Source organism: Marmota marmota, unplaced genomic scaffold, assembly GCF_001458135.2.
Source record: "Marmota marmota marmota unplaced genomic scaffold, marMar, whole genome shotgun sequence".
NCBI classification, from domain to species: Eukaryota; Metazoa; Chordata; class Mammalia; order Rodentia; family Sciuridae; genus Marmota; species Marmota marmota.
The window spans coordinates 49224165-49246240 of record NW_026000037.1 but is presented as its reverse complement, the minus strand read 5'-3'; the positions used below and the strand labels follow the sequence as shown (position 1 = coordinate 49246240).

The window sequence follows — 22076 nt, the reverse complement described above, 5'->3', positions numbered from 1 at the left end:
CGCAGGCGAATTGCAGCCTGAAATTACCTGATCTATGGCTGAATGAGCTGCGGTCAGTCGAAAACAGGGGAGGTGACGTCAGTTTACCAACTTGGTGGCTGCTGGCCTCCTCTGTGGTCTGACCGGTGTGGAGAACCGAGATGGACCGCTTCCTTCCCCTGTCTCGAACCCAGAATTCAGCCCTGAGTACGGTGCTTGCGCGGCTGGCAGAAACTGCAGCGCTGTAACCCTGCGTCTCTATCCCAGCGCTCGCTGCAGACTCTAGCCACGGGGAGATTTGCTGAATAAGCAGTTACCCTCCGTGCGACAAACCTCTCGCGTTTGAGTCCCCGTAGCCGATCCTCGTGCGATGGAAATCCTTCCTCCAGGTTCCGGAGCACCCCACTATTGCTGGAAATTCCTAACAAGATAGCCTTTAGCCGTCCTGACTTGTCATACTCCCACACAGTGAAGCAGCACACGGGGGTAATGCACTCCCCTCGCCGCCATCTTCCTTCCTCTCATTTTAAATTTTATTTGTTCTTTTTATTTTTTTAACAAACATATAACTAGAAATTTAATTTTCATAAATGTTTTGTTGAAAAGAGTATCAAACTATTCTTTTTAGATATACATGATAACAGAGATACAAAACAAAATAATTAGTTCTTTTCCAAAAAAGAAAAAATTATTGACCCCTGACACAGGGATCTATGCTGAGTCTGAAAATACAAAAGGATTTGAAAATATAAAAGATATGTTCTATCTATCAGAACCTCCCAATACAGACAAAGGAAAAAAAAGAAAAGGATGAAGTTCACTTCAACAAGTCTTTATTTGATCTCTGGCAAAATCAGCTGTTACTGCTTTCACAGAATTTACAGTTTTATAATATAATACAACTAATCATTTTCTTAGCAAGTTAACTCTATAAATCAACATATTCAGTTTCATTCTTAATGATTAAATTATTATAGACTTCAAAGCAATTAAATAAGCACCTGGACTTTGAACAATAACCCATTGTTTTTCTTTTTAAAAGTATTTTAAACATACTAAAAGCAGGGGATATTGCTCAGTGATAAAATGCTAGCCTTACATGTGTCAGACCTGGGGTTTGGTTCCCAGTACTAAAATAAATAAATAAATAAATGTATTCAAACAGGTTTTTCATATTCAATCAATATTCTATTCAATTTACATGCCCTGGTATAATTAATAATTCTTATTGATATGGGTAATTTTCTGTTGGGCTTTCTGCTTCTTTATGCCAGTACACACAAAGAATTACAAATTTTCCTAAAGCTAAATTCAAAACTTTCAAGTCTAAAGGATTCATTTCCAGTCTTCATTAGAAGGCTAATGTATGTTCTCAAATTAGGTAGTCTCATCAATCAAGGAAACTGGAGGAAGCCCCTTCTCTGATCTCATTCTAAATCTAAAATTAAACATGAGTGTTTCCCTATTGTTCAGAACCAACATTTTCCTCTTGAGAAAATTTTGATTCACACTTGGGGAAAAGGAAGATGAGAACTAAAAAGACTATACCTGAGCCTTTCAGGATATACTACACTCCTTTCATATTATAAAATGTGGCATACCTCACAACTCTCTTATGTAGTGACCTAAATGTCTTAGATGGAGAGAAATGCTGTCCAAAACATAATAAAACTTGAAATAAATGTTCATGAAAGTGATAATATACTTAATTTATAAAATACAAATCACAATATAATTTATTTAACAATACTGTAAAATATTAATTTGGAAACACTAAAAGTTGAGATACTATGAGTTTTCTCAGAGAGTTCTACCAATAGAAATAAGGGTTATTGAAGATAGAATTTACAGGTAAGAATATAAAGATGAAATTTAAATTTAAAGGTAAAGATCTCAAGATGAAGTCATCCTAGACCTAGCTGGGCCCTAAATCCAATGTCAGATGTCACTGATAACAGAAAATGGGAAGACATAGAGACATGGGGGAAAGCCCATGAATGTAGAGACAGATATGGAAGTTCTGCCATAAGCCAAGGAATAGCAGGAGTCACCAGAAATGGAAGAGATAAAGTAGGACCCTCCCCTAGAGACTTATAAAGGAGTGTGGCTCTGCTGACATGTGAACTTCATACTTATGGCCTAAAAAAAAAAAAAAAAAACAGGAGAAAACAAATTACTTGTTTTAAGCCATCCAGTTCATGGCAATTTTTTATAGGAGCCATAAGCAACAAATACATTCATTAAATTGGCTTTTTTAGAAAATTGATTTTTAAAACATTTTTCCAAGCTTTTAGTTGCCAATGTATAAATATACATCGTTAATTCATATAAAACTTAATTTTAACAGATAGAAAAGCTTATAATGTCAAACCCCAAACATAAGTTCAATTTTTCCAATTTCATAAAGTTAGGAAAAGTAATATGCAACACTAATTGGCTCCTTTTATAGAATTTTCAAGTATTTGCATCACTGTATTCCAATAAACACATTATTATATTATTTAGATGATATTCTAGATAATATATAATCCCATTTGTTCATTTAGTACTGAATTAATGCCCCTTCTGTGATCTTTCCCATCTGCTCTTTCCTTTAACAATAAGAACAAATTTCCATACTGTGTGGGGAATACAAGTCAAAGAAAAGTTATATCATACAACTTTTTATGTTCTTATTTTAAGATCTTACTTTTTGAGACATACATCTCTTTGAGAAGTTGATGAAAGCTTTTTCTAGTCCAAAAACGAAATTTACACACAATTTTTTTCCACACAGAAAAAAATTGAGCACTCTATGACAGGGATAACAAGCCCCTTGAAAATCTATCTATAGGGCCTCTAATAGTCCAAAAAGTCTCTTAAAACATCTTCATATATGTAAAGTAACTGCAGAAAAATGATAGATGTTGCAGGGCTTTTTGGTGTTATGTATACTATTCAAATAACACACCATTGCTTTTCATTTAGACCTTAAAATTATTTTTTCCCAAAATAAAATCTGCAATGATAAACAGTGATGCTTACGTTGGCAGGAATATAATAAAGGGAATATAAACCAATATAATTGTCACTAAACTAACTCTCTTTAGAATATGGTATTTTAAAATATTATATTCTTGGGTGTTAATCTATAATCTCTTTTGAACAATTTTTTCTCAAGGAAATTTGATAATGGATACATGATAGAATGAAATTCAGTACAAAGAAATCTGAATTGTAGCAAACTGTCATGGAAAGAGGAGCTAGTGAAACAAACTTGAATAAATACCTCATCTGTCATGAGTGTTGCAATTGATCTGCCAATCTCATGGTACTGTTGACCCTTTCCCAGGGGTCCCAGAAGAATGAACAAAAATCTGTAATTAAGAAGAAAAAAAAGAGAAATGCTTCAGGGTAGAACAGAAACACACCTCCCAGTGGAATCAGTGAAATGAGAATATCATTGTAAAGTAGTTCCACAATTTTTCATAGTTCATTATTATTTTGAAACAATTTACAGTGATTGACTCTTAAGCATAAGGTCCTTGAGCAATGAGAATACACAATCATTTTTATCTCAGTATTTCCCCATTGAGTTATCTGACCTACACAGTCATTCCTAGGAATTTTAAGGATTCTATAATCCTTAGAGGACAAAGGTAGAAAAAGTAAAATTCATTAAACCTTTCCAAATTAGAAGGAAAAAAACTTGTTTGTATACAAAATGGAGAACAGTTCAAAGGGGCTAGAAAATAATACAAAGGTATAAAGAAAGACAGAACATAATATTAATACCCTGTAGATATATATAAAAATATAAAAAATATTGTTAAAAATCAAAGATCATTTAGGCAGAAGAAAAAAGAGTTAATATTCTATTAATTCCAATGCTAGAAGAATAAAAATAGCAGCTGCACTATAATACTCCATCTAAACAAGGTTGAAGGTCTGGCAAATTCATCATCATAACTGGTGCTTTTAAAGAAATCAATACATGCTCTGACTTTGGAGGACTGGTAATTGCCCTGTCTATGAGAAGGTCAATGCTACAAGGAAATTGTGAAAATTAAAGAATGTCCTATATTTTGCATTATAATTCTTTGGTGTTAATTTGTTAAATGGTTTATATGAAAAATGAAGACCAATGGCTTTGTAAGGTATACTGAAATAGTCACTGTAATTCTATCCTCCATTCAGTTACAGACTTTAGAGATTGTACATGTTTTTACATAAATCATGTTATACAACCTTACAGGATCCAACTTATAAAATTTTTATGTCAATTGTAACTGAATTCAAGTCAATTTCTACTGTATAGAAAAATCCACTATATATTTAAAACATTAATATTGGAATGTGGTGCCAGAAGCTTTATCAACCATAATACTTTTGAGAAATGTCCTAACCTATGTGCATCTTGCTGTTTTTCAGGTTTCCATGAGCTATTTATAAGGTCTTAAAATATTTATTTTTTGACATATTCTACTATGTGTTGCTCTTATATTCATGGTGTGCCCTTTTGACCTCTTAAGAAAGGATAATTAGGAATCCTGAATGGCTTTCTTTATTCTCTTTGTCTAACTAATCTTCTTCCATTTTTCACTTTTCCTAACTAATCTAGTCTTTTGAATCTCTCCTTCTATGATGGCTCCACAGTGCCCCTAATTTTTTCTCCATTGTTCACTGCACATATTTTGCTATGTCAGTATGAAATGAGGTCACCTAAACCTGACAGTTTTCAAACTGAGGGTATATAATCTCATTATTGCTTTTCTCTACTCCTGGGAATTTTTTTCTTTAAAATACAGGAATTATCATTATCATAAGCAGCAATCATTTACTCATAGTTCACCAGATAGCTTCCTAAATGGTGAAAATTGCTGGGACAACTGAAAAGAAATTTTAAACTGCCAGAATATTATCTCTACAATTAGTAAGTTTGATCCCTCGAATCTGAGCCCCAGTTTCTCAGAAACTCTGCTTTGATTATAAGTGGTGCACAGAAATTTCAGCCTTAATCAACCAATCAGATGCTGCTTTAATATGGTGAGTTCACCCTTCCTGGTTTGTTTGTTTGTTTGTATAGTACTGGAGATTCAGTTAAGGGCTTCACACATACCACACAAGCACTCTGCCAATGAGCTTGCCAACCTTCCTCCTTTTTAATAAAAGTTGGTATGTATCAGAAATATCAAAAAGCCATCAACCATGATAAATAGAAACTTTTTCTATAACTTGAATGGTAACTAGGTATTATAGTCTGGATATGAAGTATTCCCTAAAAGCTCATGTGTTGAAGGCTTAGTCACAAATGCAGCAGTGTTCAGAGGTGGAGTCTTTGGGAAGTGATTGGATCTTGAAGCCTCTGACCTCATTGGTGGGTTAACCCATTAAGGAATGCATACTTCAAATAGACTATTGGGAAGTAGTGGAAAGTACAGTAGGTGGGATCTAATAGAAATGAGTGTGCCTTTGGGGGCTTGCCCTTGGGTACTATTTTGGAGACTATATCTTGTGCTGGGTTCCTACACACACACACACACACACACACACACACACACACCTCTCTACCTCCTATCACAAGCTGAGCGGCTTTCCTCTGTCTTGCCCTCCTGCCATGTTTCTGCCTTGGAGTCAACTGACTAGGGACTGAAACCTCTGAAACAATGTACCAAAATAAAGTCTTTTCCCTTTTAAGTTATGTTATTAAGGTTGTAATCATGATAAAAAGCTGATAAAAACAGTAGATTTCTCCCTAAAACCACAGAATGAGACTAGGAACTCCAACATTAAATCCCAATTTAGTCAGTTGAGCTCTTATAAAATGAGACCTCTCCTGGCTGCACTATTCCATATTTCTGGAATATTTATCTGTACTCAAAGTATGAAGTGATATAATCTGCTGTGTTTTGAGTTAAGGGCAGAGGTCTGTGGAGGAAACATATTTTCTAAATCTAGTTGCCTCAGAACTTCAACTTTCATCATTTCAACCTGACTAGGCATTCCATGTTTGCAAGAGGAGGAATACTAATAGCATCTGAGGAGTCATGGTATCACACAAAGAGCAGCAGTTACATTGGAAATGGGACCTTAGGTATCATGTTTTGCTGAATAAAACCAGAGTGAAAGACAATCTATCCTTAGGAATCACATTTGATGGGACAAGCAGGAAAGAAAAGAAGGTCCTTGGATAATTGTGTGCTAGGAACCTAGCATGTTAAGGTCAATATTTTATTATATATATGCAATTTTATCCAGGGGACAGCCTATAAAATAGGGATAAATGATAACACAATTTAGTTTGAATTATCACTAAGCTATTTATGTATAGTCAAATGAGAAACAAATTCAGGTAATCAGGGGCTGGGGGTGTGGCTCAGCAGCAGAGTGCTCACCTAGCACATGCAAGGCACTGGGTTCGATCCTCAACACCACATAAAAATAAAAATAAATAAAGGTATTGTGTCCAACTGCAACTAAAACTAATAATAATATTTTTTTAAAATTCAGGTAGTCAAATAGAACTTGTACTTTTTGATTCAGATTGAACTATATTTCCACTATGCTGTTTCTAGTGATTCTTCAGACACCATGGATGAGAGGTACACTGTGCCTAGCACTGAAATATACAGTACCTTTAATATGGCAGAAGCGCTCCTAATGATGGCACTTATATTTATTTTTAAGGCCTACTCAAACACAAACCAAATCTTGGAAATTTTAATCTTTTTGAGCTTGATCACACTCCTATACAGAATCTTCTCTTTCTTGAGCACACCATTTAATGTAACCTTTGAGAAAAGTCTAACACTTAGTCATTCCCCCCAAAAAATGTAAAATAGGTTTGTATTATTATTATTACATAGACAGGGTACCCAGGGACAAGGAACATGTGTAAAATAAAACATAGAAGTTGGAGGAGGAGGAAGAGGAGGAAAGGACAGAATAATTTTTAAAGCATTTTTCTCTCTTACAAACAGGAAACAGTTTTGTCGGTGACACATTGGTTTCTTATCAAAATTCTAAGAGGAAATTATATTTAATTCTCTCTCTCTGTCTCTCTCTCTCTCTCTCTCTCTCTCTCTCTCACACACACACACACACACACACACACACATACACACACACAAATGCTTCAAGAAAAATGTAAAAGATGCTCTGATATTTTATACCTGGTTGGAATTGGGACTTCAGCCAGTCCTTGAAGCAAGACAGCTGGAGACAACCTGACAAATGCAACCACAGTTCTATCTAAGAACTCCAGTTCTCCAACTAAGATGTTTGAAGCTTCAGCACCTGGAGGAATCTTTTTCATAAAATGCAGATCAACCTGTGATCATCACAAAGTAAATAAGGTAAATCAAAATTGGAACAACATGGTGAGTAATAATTTAGAACACTGCTTCATATATATTATCCATCAATAAATACAATTCAAATAATACAGATGTATATCTCATTTGCCCTTTTTCTATAATAAATTTCTTTATTTTCTTTTTTTTTTTTTTCAGTACTAGGGGAAAAAGACCCAGAGGTGCTCTGCCACTGACCCACCTTCCCAGCCCTTTTGATTTATTTTGAGACAGGATCTCCCTACATTGCTGAGGCTGGGCTCAAACTTGCCATCCTCATTCCTTGGCCTCCTAAGTAGCTAGAATTACAGGTGTGCACCACCACACCATGCATGACGCTTTTCTTTACTTGTAGATGACTTTGTCATCAATGAGCTAAATATTTCATTTTTCTATTCACTATTTTTAAAAGATTTCTTAACATCAGCAATCTTTACATTTGGGGAGGAGTAGTATATGTACTTAAATTTACTATAACCATATATCAACTAGCATTTGTCAACAGATTCAATATTTTGTGCCAGATTGTCTTAATTTTACATAATACGTTTTTATTAATTAATGCTCAACATATGGCTATTTCAAAAGAAATATAATCATGCTTCTTCTTACAGTATAAATTATGACTTTAGTCTTCATCTTTATTCTAATTGTTCTATATTATTCATGTTTTATACTTGGCATGCTACTTCTTCAATTTAATTTTTTATTAAGGAATTTAGACATAACAGAATAGAGAAAACAAGAAAAAAAAAGTACCAACATTAGGCATTGCTAAACATCTATAGCTGAATTTCAAATATGAGATGTCTATGACTGAATGAACATAAAAAAAGTGATCATTAACAGGAAGAAATGCTAAAAGTAAAGAGTGGTGTCTGAAAAATGAATGTAAAAATCTTTAAGAATAAATATCAATTTTTATACAAAAGATTTTGGTGAAAACCAAGCAGGGACTTTATAGTAAAATTACAAGGCCTATTTCTTTTTTTTTATTCACTTGAGTTGCTTTTTATGGAACTATGATTTTTTAGGGGAATAGTTTATCTTCTCTAGTAATTGGTTTTATACTCTCCTGTTAATGAAATGAGGGCCAAAGATCAAAGTGAGAATAACCAAGAGAGAGAGGAAAGAGCTCTGGCAAACAGAGTGAGGCTGAAAAGATATTTTTAGGTCAGACAGTTGTTTTGCTGGTTAATAATTTGAGGACTTTTTCCAAGAAGTTGAAGGTAAAAATATTTAAAACTTCTAGGAGTACTTTAAAAAAATTCACAGCCACATTTTAGTGACCATATTAAATCTGTTGCTTTCTTAAATTAAGACTTCAGTAAAGCTATTTGGTAGGTTGAGAATGAATTATCTTTCTGTAAGACAAGGATTTCAAAAACAAAATATCCAGTATGTACAGTATTAATTTCATATAAGGATTAAGTGTAAAATTAATCTGTACTAGTTTATAAAAATGTCAAATAGAACCAATATCTTATTTAAGAAAAGGGAGAATGATTTAACAAAGTAAAATTGCTTATAAAAGAAATATTTGACAAATATCATAAATTCCAAAGTTTTTACCCCACAAATATACTTCCAAATATAAATTTATAAGCTTATTTACATAAACTTATCATAAATCATACAATATAGAATATTGCATGGTAAATATATTTCTTTTATAGAATTTAATCTTCTATTATAAAATCTAATTTATAGATGACAAAGGAATTTAGTTAATAAGAAAGTTAATTTTATGGGATTTTCATACTTAATATTTCTAGCTGATAGGTACATTGAAACTTCTACAAATTAATAATGCTTTACATTTTTACTATACTCTTAAAATCTTAAGAAGGGAATAGGAGATTTGCCATATTAGTCCTATGAGAAAAACATAATACGTTGTCCTAAGTCTTTCAGAGCTTGTAAAAATGAAGTTTCAGTGATAAATATTAATACACTAGGACAAAATTTAAAATGAGAAAATAACTTTTTAAGAAAATCTATAATTGTAATCAATATGAGGCATATTAAGAATTCCTGAAATTTAAATTCCACCTAGAAAAAATGTCTTTAAACTCATTTATTATTTAATAAATGCCATAGTCTTTCCTATAAAAGTCTGTGCTTCAGGCAATTAGCTATTACAGATTAAACTTAATTAAATCAAAGCGTATATAGTATGCTAAACTAGTTTAATTTTCAAAAACTTATGGTGCTTATACATGATTTAAAAAAATTTTGTAATACCTACTATATCATTGATACAGTTATTTAGAAAAGGCATTAAATACACAGAATTTAATTGCAGATTAGCAGGTTTGTCTTTCATTTTGAAATGCAATAAATTATAGTTAGGTGTACTATATTATATTCATTACATTATATTATTCTTGGAGTAGACATGTATTTCAGGGATAAGAAATTATATGTTATAATAGTTATATTATTATGTTATTCCTGGCCTAGCCCTATATTTTTGTATTTGTGTTATGTATGATTCATAAAAAATATCTTATTTGGCAATATCCCTACTTATTAATATAAACAAAAAAATCACATCTGAAGAACCATAAATTATAGCTACCTAAAAACAGCTCTGGGGATCTAGGTTGACTGAAATTCTTAAGACAATTAATTTTCAAGTGGATTCCAATATTTGAAATGGATAGAAAGAAATTCTGAAAGTTTTTGATCCTCCCAATGGAATCTTCCAGGAATGAAGCTGTATTTTCTCGGATTTATTTTCTGGATTTACACTCATGTTTCTGGGCTCTTTAGACTTCACTCTCATGCTGAGGGACAGATCCTTTATTCTGGGCATTTGGTATGTAAGCCATGGATGAAAAACAGTTCGTAGGGAAGAAGACTGGACAAGGCCATGGGAGAACCAGAAGAATCTAGGCAAGCTCCACACTGACAGAAGAAGGGAAACTAGGCAGAAATTTGGAAAGAAAGCTTTACATCTTGAGCCCCTTATAGAAAGCACAAGAAAGTCAATAGAGAATCTGATGAGGAATCACTATTTTGACACTAACTAGCCAACAATCTTGAGTCCTTCTCTTAATCTCTCTGGGATTCAGCTTCGTTGTCAGTCTCAAATTCCCTATAGTTCTAGGATTTAATAATCTAACTCTTTGTAATGTGTGTTACAAACTAAAGATAGATGCAAAAGATGTTTTTTAATCCCCAAACTAAATTATATAAAGCCTTCTTTGGTTTATTTGAAATAAAAGAAACACTACTGACATATATTCTATTGTCAGTTTATAAAAGAAAGAGGTATATAGTGGGGTTTTAAAAAATTTTTTAGTTGTTGACGGACACTATACCTTTATTTTATTCATTCATTTTTATGTGGTGCTGAGGATAAAACCAAGTGCCTCACCTGTGCTAGGCAAGCACTCCACCATTGAGCCACAACCCCAGCCTGAGGTACATAGTGTTTTGACAAATCTTCTTTTAAAAGCCTGTAGAAAAAGCTAAAATCTGGCAATTCAGATTATATTCTAAATTACTTCTTCAATGAATAAATTTGATGGTCCTATCCGTGGATGAATTAAAAATGTGTAGACTGAAGGTAGATAGAATATAAGGTCAGGTCACATGAAGCAAATAAGTAAACGACCATTTTTTTTTTAACATCTCAGAATTTTACTAGGGTTTAGAATCTACATATTAAGACTTAAGATATTTAAATAGATATAATAACCTGGATATTAGCTGAGCTTTGATTAATTTACTATAAAACTGATATCATTAGGCTAAAAGAAAAATCTTAACTCATCTACCTGTAAAATCTGGCACTAAAAGTTGTTTCTATAGTGATGGATAACTTCTGTTCTCTCCAAACCCTCCCAGGTTATAGAATTAGGGATGTTATTTGTTTTTCTTATTTTTTTCCCTCTTTTTTTTTTTTGTGTGTGTGTGGTGCTGAGGATTGAACCCAGGGCCTTGTGCATGCAAGGCAAGCACTCTACCAACTGAGCTATAACCCCAACCCTCTTGTTGTTTTTAATCCCAAAACTAAAGGTTTAGATTATTTTGAATCTTGTAGGTGAAATTCATTTAACAAATACATCCCAGCCTTATTTAAGACTTAAAGAGTGCATATCTACCAAAACGTTAAAACCTGGTTTGTTATTTATTTGGTTACTTCCATTTCTACTAATATTAATATAGCAATAATAATAGAAGCCACTTTTCTTGAGCATCTACTATATGCCCAGTTCCCTGCCAGGTTCACTGTCTCTCTCATTGAATCTTGTAACAAAACCACAGATATGTATTATTATTATTATTATTATTATTATTATTATTATTATTATTTTATAAATGAGAAGACTGGAGTTCAGAGAATTTCTCAATGATCAGATAATTTATAAATGCTAGAGTCAGGATTCAAGATCTCAAATCCATGTTCTTTCCAATGTACTATTCTAAGGACAAGAACCTGAGAAACACAAATGACAGGCACTAAGTAGAGGGCTCTGAAAAATTTAATTTCCCTATTAAATGGACCAGTGAATGGAAATGTGATGATGAAGAAGAGGATTAAAGGAAAACATTTATTTTTTATTTTTTTCTAGTCCCAACTGTTTGAGGAGAACAGAAAATAAGACTACTGTCTTCAATTGTCAATCTTCATATTCTTTATAGGTGATGATACATTTTTGAAGGTTGTAAAAATAGGTCACATAACAAAAATCAAAATGACATGGAGATATATAAAAATTCAGTATATAAGTGTTACATTATTTTAGAAAGTTAAAAGGTAGTTAATTTGAAAGGATGAGCTATAGAGTTTATAATAATTATTTTTGAGAATGTTAAATATGCCCTTGTTATACTGTTAATGTTTGCATAAATGAATAATCAATTTTATATGTCATGACTTTTAAGATATTATTTCAAATTAAGAATATCACAAATTAAGTTATAGCAGTTTGTGACAATTTTATTCCAACTTTCAGATGAATGAAGATGTAATGCCTTAAAAGATAATTTTTAGAGTGACAAATGGAATACATTTGAACTGGCTGAATATTTGAATCACATGCCTCCATACAGTGAAATGAGCTCTGAACCACTGTAGAAAAGTAGCCCGAGGAAGCCCTCACCTCTCTCTCTTGCTGGTGTGGAGGTCCTTTTTCATGCCTTTGTTTCATCCCACATGGACTAGTGTGCCCCTTTTGCTGGCCTCCCAGTCCCTGCACGCATAATTAACAGACTTAAGCTGGTATACCAGGCTCCCATGAGACTCTACCAGGCATCAGAGGAGAACATGCACTTAACTAGACTTAGATCACTTAGGCATTATCACAGCAATGCTGAAACAGAACTGATTCAGTCAACTTCCTCCATTGCAAAGAGCCTCCCATTCCCATCTCAGACCACTCATTCACTATTACAACCTTTGCCAGCACTAAGGACTTTGTATCAAAGTATTAACTCAGTTATTACTGTTTCAGCCACTTAGATAAAGAGCATTGTTTGCTCTTTTTATTTTTCATGTATTACAATTTCTCTTTTTGAATGTTAGTTTTGATAACTTACAATGGCACATATGCAGTGTCAGGAATTTGCCAACCTAAATCACATTATTTTCACTGACTCCTTATTTTATTAGAATATATTCAAATAAAGGATTTCTTTTGAATTGTCTCCAATTAGATGTATCCATCAACACAGTCATCTTTAGTGTGCTTTTATTCAAAACAGCTCAATTTCACCATGTCCTTCTAGGATTTCCGTACACTAATGACTCTGAATTATAATGACAGTAAAGCTTTATAGTATATGATTTGTTTTTCCATAAATATCATAAAAGTGAGTTTGAAAAAAATACTAGTAAAAATTTTTAAACATCAAATTAAACTTATGTTAAAATCCTTGTGAAGTCCAATTATTTCTTTTATTGAAAGAAATACATTATACCAAGTGGCTGAATACTGAAAATAGTGCATAAAACTCACATGTTCAGTTTCTTGAGTAAGCAAAACAATATATGTGCACTTAATGCTAACATTATCTATAACAATTCCAAACTTTGACTGAAAGAAAACCAAAAAGTGCATGCAAAAAAATTATGTCAATACCTCCTAAAATAGGTAGTAATTTCTAACGGTAATTGAGCAAACTTCTTAGATGAGAGAGAGAAAGAGAAAAGTTTACCTTGCTAAAGTCAACAGCGCTGTTTTCTCTGCTAACATCATTTTTATTTTCAACACAAGCAGGAGCAGACTGAGGAGAAACAACCTGACCTGCTGAAAGAAATTGTTATTACAAAATACAGAAAATTATTTACATAATTCTGGATATACAGAGTGAAACATCAACTTCAATTAAACTAGACTAACAGATTTCTTTTAATAAGTTTTGTGATATAAACATGAAGGATCAATATAAGTAGATCTGGATCAATACCAAATTCTTAACAGTTACAGATAGAAATGGGAGAAATCAGTCAATAAAATTTAAACCAATTCTCAACTTAAAACTCTAGAGATTATTCTCTCTGAAAAAAAATGTGCTTACAAAACCACCTAAATCTAACCATGATTGTGAAACAGCATTGATTTTCAAATATCAATCCAAAAGATGGTATATTTTAAAAAGACAGCTATCTATTAAGATTTAAGCCTAGACTACAGAATTTCAAACATTGAAAAAAAGATGAATGTTGATTTAAAAATTACCTAGCACTTTTAGATCTAATCACATCTAAAAAGCCAAACCAGTAAGTTTTTCAGCAATAAGTTTTAGAGGTTTCTATATTAGGGTTTCAGTTAGAAATATCTTTATTTTATACAGTATAAAAATAATAAATATAATTTTAATGAATGTGACTATTCGATTACATAAGCATACTGATATTGGGCTTCTATATAAGAATGATCAATAAACGTGAGTTGTATTAATCTTCTTTTAACACTCACCAAAACTTAATTCTTTTGTAGTTCTTTTCCCTATTATAGTGAAGATTACATTAGTTAAGTACAGATCAGAGCTGGGGATGTGACAATGGACGGAAAAGGTTAAATCCCATCATTCACTAACTACCAAATATTCTTTGCAGTTATAAGTCATTTAAAATCTATCCATAGTTCACAATTAAATGACAAAGGTTTATTTAACTTCTCACTTATGTCTCTTCTTCCTCAACTTCTTCCCATCTAGACTCTGTGAAATGAGTGATGACAACCTAACTTTGAAGATTTGACCACATTTATGACCTTAACTCAGTGACTCCAAAATATTGCGCTCACTTTCATCAGTCTGAGACTTCAGAAATACTCTCTCTACCTAGCTCTTCTTTCTACCTACTTAAATCTCAATTTTATTCCAAACTCCTCTTTTCATTCCCCTCTTCTCCAATTATTATGGTCTTCATTTGAACTTCTATAATTCCAATAGTACTTACAAAAGAAAAAAAAAAAAAAACTTCCCTTTTAAATTCTCTCCTAAAACCTCACTTATTCTTTGTTACCTAGAAATCACCTAGTGTGATTAAAAACACTATCATTTTTGGAATATTAAGCCTCTCAGGTAGGAGTCAGTTACTAATAGGAACAATTTTATGATTTAACATTGTTATAATGTCAGAAAGCAATAGGGCTTAAGACACTTTTAGAGCTTAAATGCTTCTCTGCTTTCACTAAACAAAATAAAATACAATATTTGGCGAAAATAAAATAAGCAACTTTTAAAAGCAAATTCACCTCAATCCATGTATGCAAGTTCTGATTATAGCATATTTCAGGAAAATTTATAAAGTTCAGAGAAATTTCAGACAAAGTACATAAAATATTTCCATTCTCCCATTTCTAACTGCAATATGCAGCTCTCACTGTGAACTGTTCATTAGCAGCCATTCAATTTACCATTCTCAAAATAATAACTGTAATTTTTTTAAAAACCTTTTACATAATGCATTTGTGCTACTAACAGATGTCTTCAATCACCAGTTTCACATCATTTCTCCATATTTTCATGAGTTAGAACATTAAATATATTTCAAACTAAATTTATTGAATGTTCTATAAAATTGAGTGGTGAAACACAAGTCATGGGAAAATTAAATAAACATGTATCTGCTTTCTTACAATAATTAATTTCATGTGGTATAAAACTACATTGAAGAACAATTATTTAATTCTCTAAGTATACACGTACAAAAAGAAAGTAACCCCATGCAAAATCATCAACTTTGAAGAGATTGAATCAAATGGAAAGTATGTTGAAACTTAAAATTTAAAGAAAATTGAATCTTTTGTTTTCTTTTGTATATTTTCAGTAGAACATTTCACAAATTATTTTAGTTCATGCAATATGTTTAAAATATTAGCATCTATGTTTATACTCGTAAAGAATTTTAGTCATAAATGTTAATAATTTTAAGATATTTTGTAATTTATTATTCTAGTCTATTCTTGTTCCGAGATTATTAAAAAATTTTACAAAACATTACCTTATAAAGTTGATATTAAGAAAGTGATTTAGGATCTATTTTCTTTGAATATTTTAAGTGGGATTGATAATGATCTAGTTGAGAATATTTAGCAGGAATCATACTAGATGATAATAAATTCCTTGCTATTTCTAGATTCTAGATGTGTGCACAGAATATATGCTAATGCAGGGGGGAAAGCATAAAAACTATCAGCCTATGAGATAGTAATATAAACCACAAATTTTTTATCTTTTATATTTTGGAGATATGGTAAAATGTACTTATCATGACAAAGGTCCTGAAAATTTTAAGAAGCATTTGAAATCTTAGTATATTATTTCTTAAAACTTGCATTAATTATTTAAGACAAAAGAACACATTAAATGTGTATATCTTCAGAACAGTTATGACAAGCTGGCAGAAAATAGAAAAATGTTCAAGTACTATAATTTAAAAATTAATAAGTTTGGTTTGGGTTATTTGTAAAAAAAAAAAGAAGCCTTTAAAAGTAGCTCAAATTTTTATTTGATATATTTATAAAACTAAAATCCAAACATGATTTATAGTCCATTGAATTACTAGAACTCTCATATGTTGAAGAAATTTTTATAATTCTGTTGTAAATCATAATCTGTCTGAATATTTCTTCAGTTTATTCAAATCATTACAAATTTTCAAAAGAAATTGATGGGCTTGAATATCAAAGTAGATTTCTTGAACTAAAAAACTATTATATAAAAGTAATCCAGCTAGGCGTAGTGGCGCACACCTGTAATCCCAGCAACTCGGGAGGCTGAGGCAGGAATATCATGAGTTAAAAGCCAGACTCAGCAACGGTGAGGCACGAAGCAATTCAGTGAGACCCTGTCTCTAAATAAAATACAAAATAGGGCTGGGGATGTGGCTCAGTGGTTGAATGCCCCTGAGTTCAATCCCCAGTACCAAAAAACTAAACACAAAAGGTAATCTATACATTGAGATTTTGAAAGAGAATCACTATCTTTCTTGCTGACTTGCTGATGTTGAAGGCCATAGTTTACAAAATGGCAATTTTTAAGTGCAGAATTTATCCTTCAACCAGAAGAGAATGTGTTCTAAATAGAATAACAAATAATTTGCTAGGATATTTTCTGTACCAGGAAAAAACGATAGTATTTAGTTTGAGTTTAGCACTCACATATTTATGGAAGCTTTATGAATGCTACTTATTTATTATAACTTTCCTAATCATTATATTACAATGCTTGCAAACAGAAATGTTTTAACTTGTTTCTTTATTGTTACCTTCAGTTTGTCCACTGATAACTTTCCATATTTATATCACCTATGAGTGAATGTCATTGCAATGATTAACAACCTTTGTTATTATAATATCTAAATAATTTTAAGACATAAAAATGATTGTAAAATAGATATTTATTAACTTGGTAACCTATTACATTAAAAGTATTCAAAAAGTGATGGAAAGTAAAAAAAGCATTAACAGTAACCAGAGTCTAACTATTTAAATGTAAACACTGATAAGCCTAACACATCATCCTCTGTCATACATCTATATTTTCTGTTACACTTGAAGAATTCTTCACTTTAATCCCAATTCTAATATTTGTTTTACATCTCATCTAAGTATATGCAATATTCATATGAACACTTGTTTGAATTAATTTTCTTTGAATGATAAAATGATTTTTCCCTCTGGACTTACATGTAGGAATCATATAAAAATATTATAGTTAATGTATTTTTCTAGGGCCAAGCACAGGATAAAAACTGACAGCAATTCAAGTGACCACTGCCTGAAAAATGGAAGCTCTGCTTCTCTGCTTGTCACACCATAAATTTTTCATTAAATGTTTTGTAATACTGGCATAGCCATTTCCTTCATTATAATATTGTAGGATGGGAACAATAGATTACATCAGAAGTACTATTTCATGATTTCAAGTCATGACAGTATCATTAAAATACCTCATCATTAAACACAATGGTAAATGTGTTCTCAAAAAATATCTTGAGTACTACACTGATTCATTCAAGTCTTTACATATAGTTCTCTCCCTCTTTAAGTAAATTGTGCACAGAAGTATTGTAAAATAGCAGCTTTTAAATTTTTATTTGGCCAAATTCAAATCAATACTGCTTAAGTGTATCATTGTTTAGTATTGCTTATTCTACTGTAAATCATGTGTACTAGAAGGAAACTGGGATGAAGACATGGAAATACATTACTATTAACCTAGAGACCAAGCTGGTTACACTACCTCAGAAAACGTCAACGCATTTAGATACCCAAAGGGTAGGAGATGAGGGAGGTACAGAGATGAGATGAGCCTGTTAGAGACAGACACAAGACAGAGCAAAATAAAGAAATATAAAGATGAATGACAAAGTTACGTACATGTGTAACAATACATTTATTCATGGGATTAGAAAACATGAAGAAAGAAGGTTTAAATATTTAGAAAATGTTGACTAGGTGAGATATATTTAATAAACATGAAAGTATGCATATAATTAAACTTGGAGAAAAATTAGTATGCCTGAAAATAATTAATGTAATATAAGAAATAACAAATTTAAGCACATCATCATAGAACTAAGCTTGCTGTTAAGATTTAGTCTTGAGTTCAAAGCTCAACTACAACAATATAATATTGTTGTATACAATATAATATAATCCCTGAACAGACCCATCAATTTTGTCAACAATACCATCCTGGTTTTCTTTCACCTACATGAATCTTTTAATATGCTTTCTGTCAAGAAATTCTAATAAGAAATATTCTATCTTTACCTTTTTCTTCCTAGATAGAACATTATGAGAGATAAATATTACACCATAGATATCTTATTTATGAGACCACAACATTTAAAAAACAACAAAACATGTAAATATCAAGACACATAAAGGCATCATGCATTTGTAAATAAAAAGTACAGCATTTGTAAAATAAGTGATTATAAGGCAATAAATGGGATTTCCAAAACCACAAATAATAATAATTCATAGTACATATGTATACAGTGCTTCAAGGGCTGGAATCTACCTAGGTCTAAAGAATCAACACATATCCCAACCTTCCACACCTAAATGTTCTTCAGTAATTATGTATTTGAACAAATACTAGAGACTTTCTGCTTTGCAGTTTGTTTTTGAGATTCTAAATATGAAACACATAAAAGAGAGGGACAGAATTAGAAATTATTAGTAAAGGACAGAGTGGATTGAAGACACCCTACATCTAAGGAAACTAAGAGTCTCAGATTGTTTTCAAAACTACAAAAGTTATCACAAGGGTAATAACATTTTGAAATTGACTTGCAATTCAAATTTCTCAGTAAGTGAATGTATGACCTAAGTAATAAATGCAAATACTAATTTATTTTGCTATTTTGATTATTTTAGTCTTGTTTTTAAAACATCTTCTAGTTTCAAGAAAGTATCTGAATATTCTTGATATATTTATTTTTAGTACTTTCCATCCATACCATTTTCAGGGTTCTAATGTCAAAGTAGATATTATTTTTCTATTATTTTTGCTGTTGTTTTGCCAAATGTAACTGTCACTTTTTATTGAAACATCAGAATCAGACATTTAATTCTCACAGTTTTGATGCTTAATGAAAAGTGAAAGTTAAACACAGCATGGTGGCATTAAAAATGCATGGTGAATCCATAGCATCCTGCATCTTAGCCCATGAGAATATGCAGAATACCAAGAAAAAATTATACAAAAAAGTACAGTGTATTGGGAGGTGGAGATTGACAAATTATCACAAGTTACTAAAAAAGTATGAACAAAAGTGTAGACATGGGAAGGAAAAGAGCAAGGAACTACACTATCTTGTTAATCTAACCTTTAAAACTAGAAAGATACACATTCACAATAGCACCTGGATGTTTAACCTTTGGAGTAATACTGTTATAGTTTGGATATGTGGTATCCCCAAAAGCTCATGTGTGAGACAATGTGGCAAAATTTAGAAGTGAAATGATGAAATTTTTATGGGATATTCAACCCAACCAGTGCATTAATCCTCTTGAATGTGTTAACTGGATGGCAACTGTAGGGTGTGACTGAAGGAGGTAAGTCACTAATGGGCATGCCTTTGGAGTATATATTTTTTGTCCCTGATAAGCAGAGATCTTTCTGATTCCTGGTGGCCATGTCCTGAGCTGTTTTCTTCCACCACACACTTCTATTGTTCTGCCTCACCTTGAGCCCAGAGCAATGGTGTTGGCCATCTCTGGACAGAGACCTTTGAAAATATGAGTGCCAAATAAACTGGCTCCTCTAAAATTGTTCTTTTAGGTCTTTTGGTCACAGCAGTGAAAACATTGACTACAATAACTCCCAAAGTAGCATGCTCAAGGAACGATTCAATTAAGGGAGTAGAAAACTCATTCTAAGTAACTCTTTTAAACATCTTTACGTAATCATCAGTCCATTTTTTAGGGCATTTCAATTTCTTTGCCCCTAAAGCAAAAGCACATTAAATAAGAAGAGAGAATTTATTTCCATATTTATGTTTTGAAAGGAAAACATGTTCTGCCATCAAGTTTCTGGAAAATGCTCCCTGCTTAATTCTTATTCTATAATCATAAAAGAAAAAAGTGAACCTTTTTGGGTGAAATATCTTACTGAAGAGATTTTTAAATAAGAAAATATTATTTTTATTCTTTTTGATATTTTAAAATCCTTTTGCATCTCCCTGTACTACTACACCAAAAAATTTGAACCTCTATTGGATGTTTTGAAACCTAATGTCAAGTCTAAATATATGGCTATGAATTTAAATTTGTTTGTTTATCTAGACTTTGTCAGTTTTTAGAGTTCATAAGTAGATTGAGAACCTTAGTAGTAAAGGTCTTTCACACTTTTTTTCACTTCTGAGTAGAAGATTTATTTCTAAATTGGTAAAGTCTATACATATTTTCAGAATTCTCAGCACACATAATTATGTAAAGTGTGTGAGAAAGCAAAACAGAGTCATAAGGAGGTGTTATAAGCCTAGGCTTAGAAAACTACTTCTGACAGCATACTCTACAACAATACTTAATTGGATATATGAATCTTATTACAAGTGTTTCCAAGTTTTTATTACCCTAACGTATGCCCTGAAAAGATGCGTGTGTGTTCAGATAAAGGCTGATTTTACAGATGGCAACAGAATCACTCAGATACTACTTTTTGGGAACACTAAGCCATTTCCTGAATAAGACAAAAAGTAAGCTCTCAGAAAACCTTGTTATCTATATCTTTATCTATCTATAGAGAAACTTGTGACTCATGGCTGTAATTCTACAGCTATAATTCTCACATCTTTTTTTTTACTTTTGACAGAAGTTTAAAGCAAAAACAGTAAGTCTAGGTCTGCATGATATTATAATAAATGGTCAGTTGATCCAGTAAATTCCATGCTCTCTTCCCTCAGAAAACAAAAACAAAATTCAATGAAATTTTTGTATAGTAAACATTATTCCAAATGAAGTTTGAGGTTAAATTATAGCTAGTTCACAGTCTAAGATCATTGCCTCTTTGAAGAAACACAAACTTTTCTTATAGATATATATATTTTACTGTCTGGTTTTCAGTAAAATTGACAAAATGAAGGCAATAGTTTAATTTTTCAAAATGTATATAAGTTCTTGGATAATTAGTTCCTGGGTATATTTTCATAAGGTTTGTGAAATCCTGTAAACATAAGCTCATACTTGAATTAGTTTTCTTGACATTACCAAACCAAATTAAAAATACTAGCATTATAAGAATAATAAAATTACTACATTTTTATCTCTCCAATCATAACTTCATTTTCTCATTAATATGTATCATATAGCTTAAATGAAATTGTGATTTAGAATATAAATATATGGCATAAAAGATTTGAATCAAAGAATGTTATCTATCTTCACAATATTCAGTGGAATTTGTAATCTTAAGTTGCTATAAACCATAAAGTGCTCATTACAATTTTTGCAAATTTTATGTATGCACAACTATAGATCCTTCTATACAATAACAATGACATCTTCAGTCATTGGGACTTCTAAAAATAAGTTTCTTGCTATTGGAAACTAGACCTATATTCTGAAACAAAATTGAGTGATACCTTAGACCATTTCTTCTGTATTTGTTTGTGTATATTTGATTCAGTAGTATGAAAACTGGTGAAAATTTCCATACAGAGCAAAGTCTAGAGAAAACTCAATTTCATACATTTGTGTTTAAGACATCACTAAAGATTTTGAAAAGGAATGAAATCACACAAGATTTAGTCCATGCTGTCAACACATGTGCTTTAGTACTTTTATAGCT

At 31.7% G+C, this 22076-nt stretch overlaps 1 protein-coding gene across 13 annotated transcripts in view; it reads right to left on the bottom strand.

Annotated features, from left to right (window-relative positions):
- The window catches only part of Slc4a10 (solute carrier family 4 member 10), a 295237-nt gene that overhangs the window by 77643 nt on the left and 195518 nt on the right, over nt 1-22076 (bottom strand). For 5 of the 13 annotated variants that reach the window (XM_048812375.1, XM_048812378.1, XM_048812377.1 and 2 more), the window contains 4 exons: nt 13479-13570; nt 12425-12514; nt 7131-7288; nt 3248-3335 (listed from right to left, as the gene is read on the bottom strand). In XM_048812375.1, the coding sequence (XP_048668332.1) occupies nt 3248-3335; nt 7131-7288; nt 12425-12514; nt 13479-13570 (428 nt within the window). The remainder of the gene's footprint in view (nt 1-3247; nt 3336-7130; nt 7289-12424; nt 12515-13478; nt 13571-22076) is intronic. The other 8 variants (XM_048812380.1, XM_015479246.2, XM_048812381.1 and 5 more) reach the window with 3 other exon arrangements.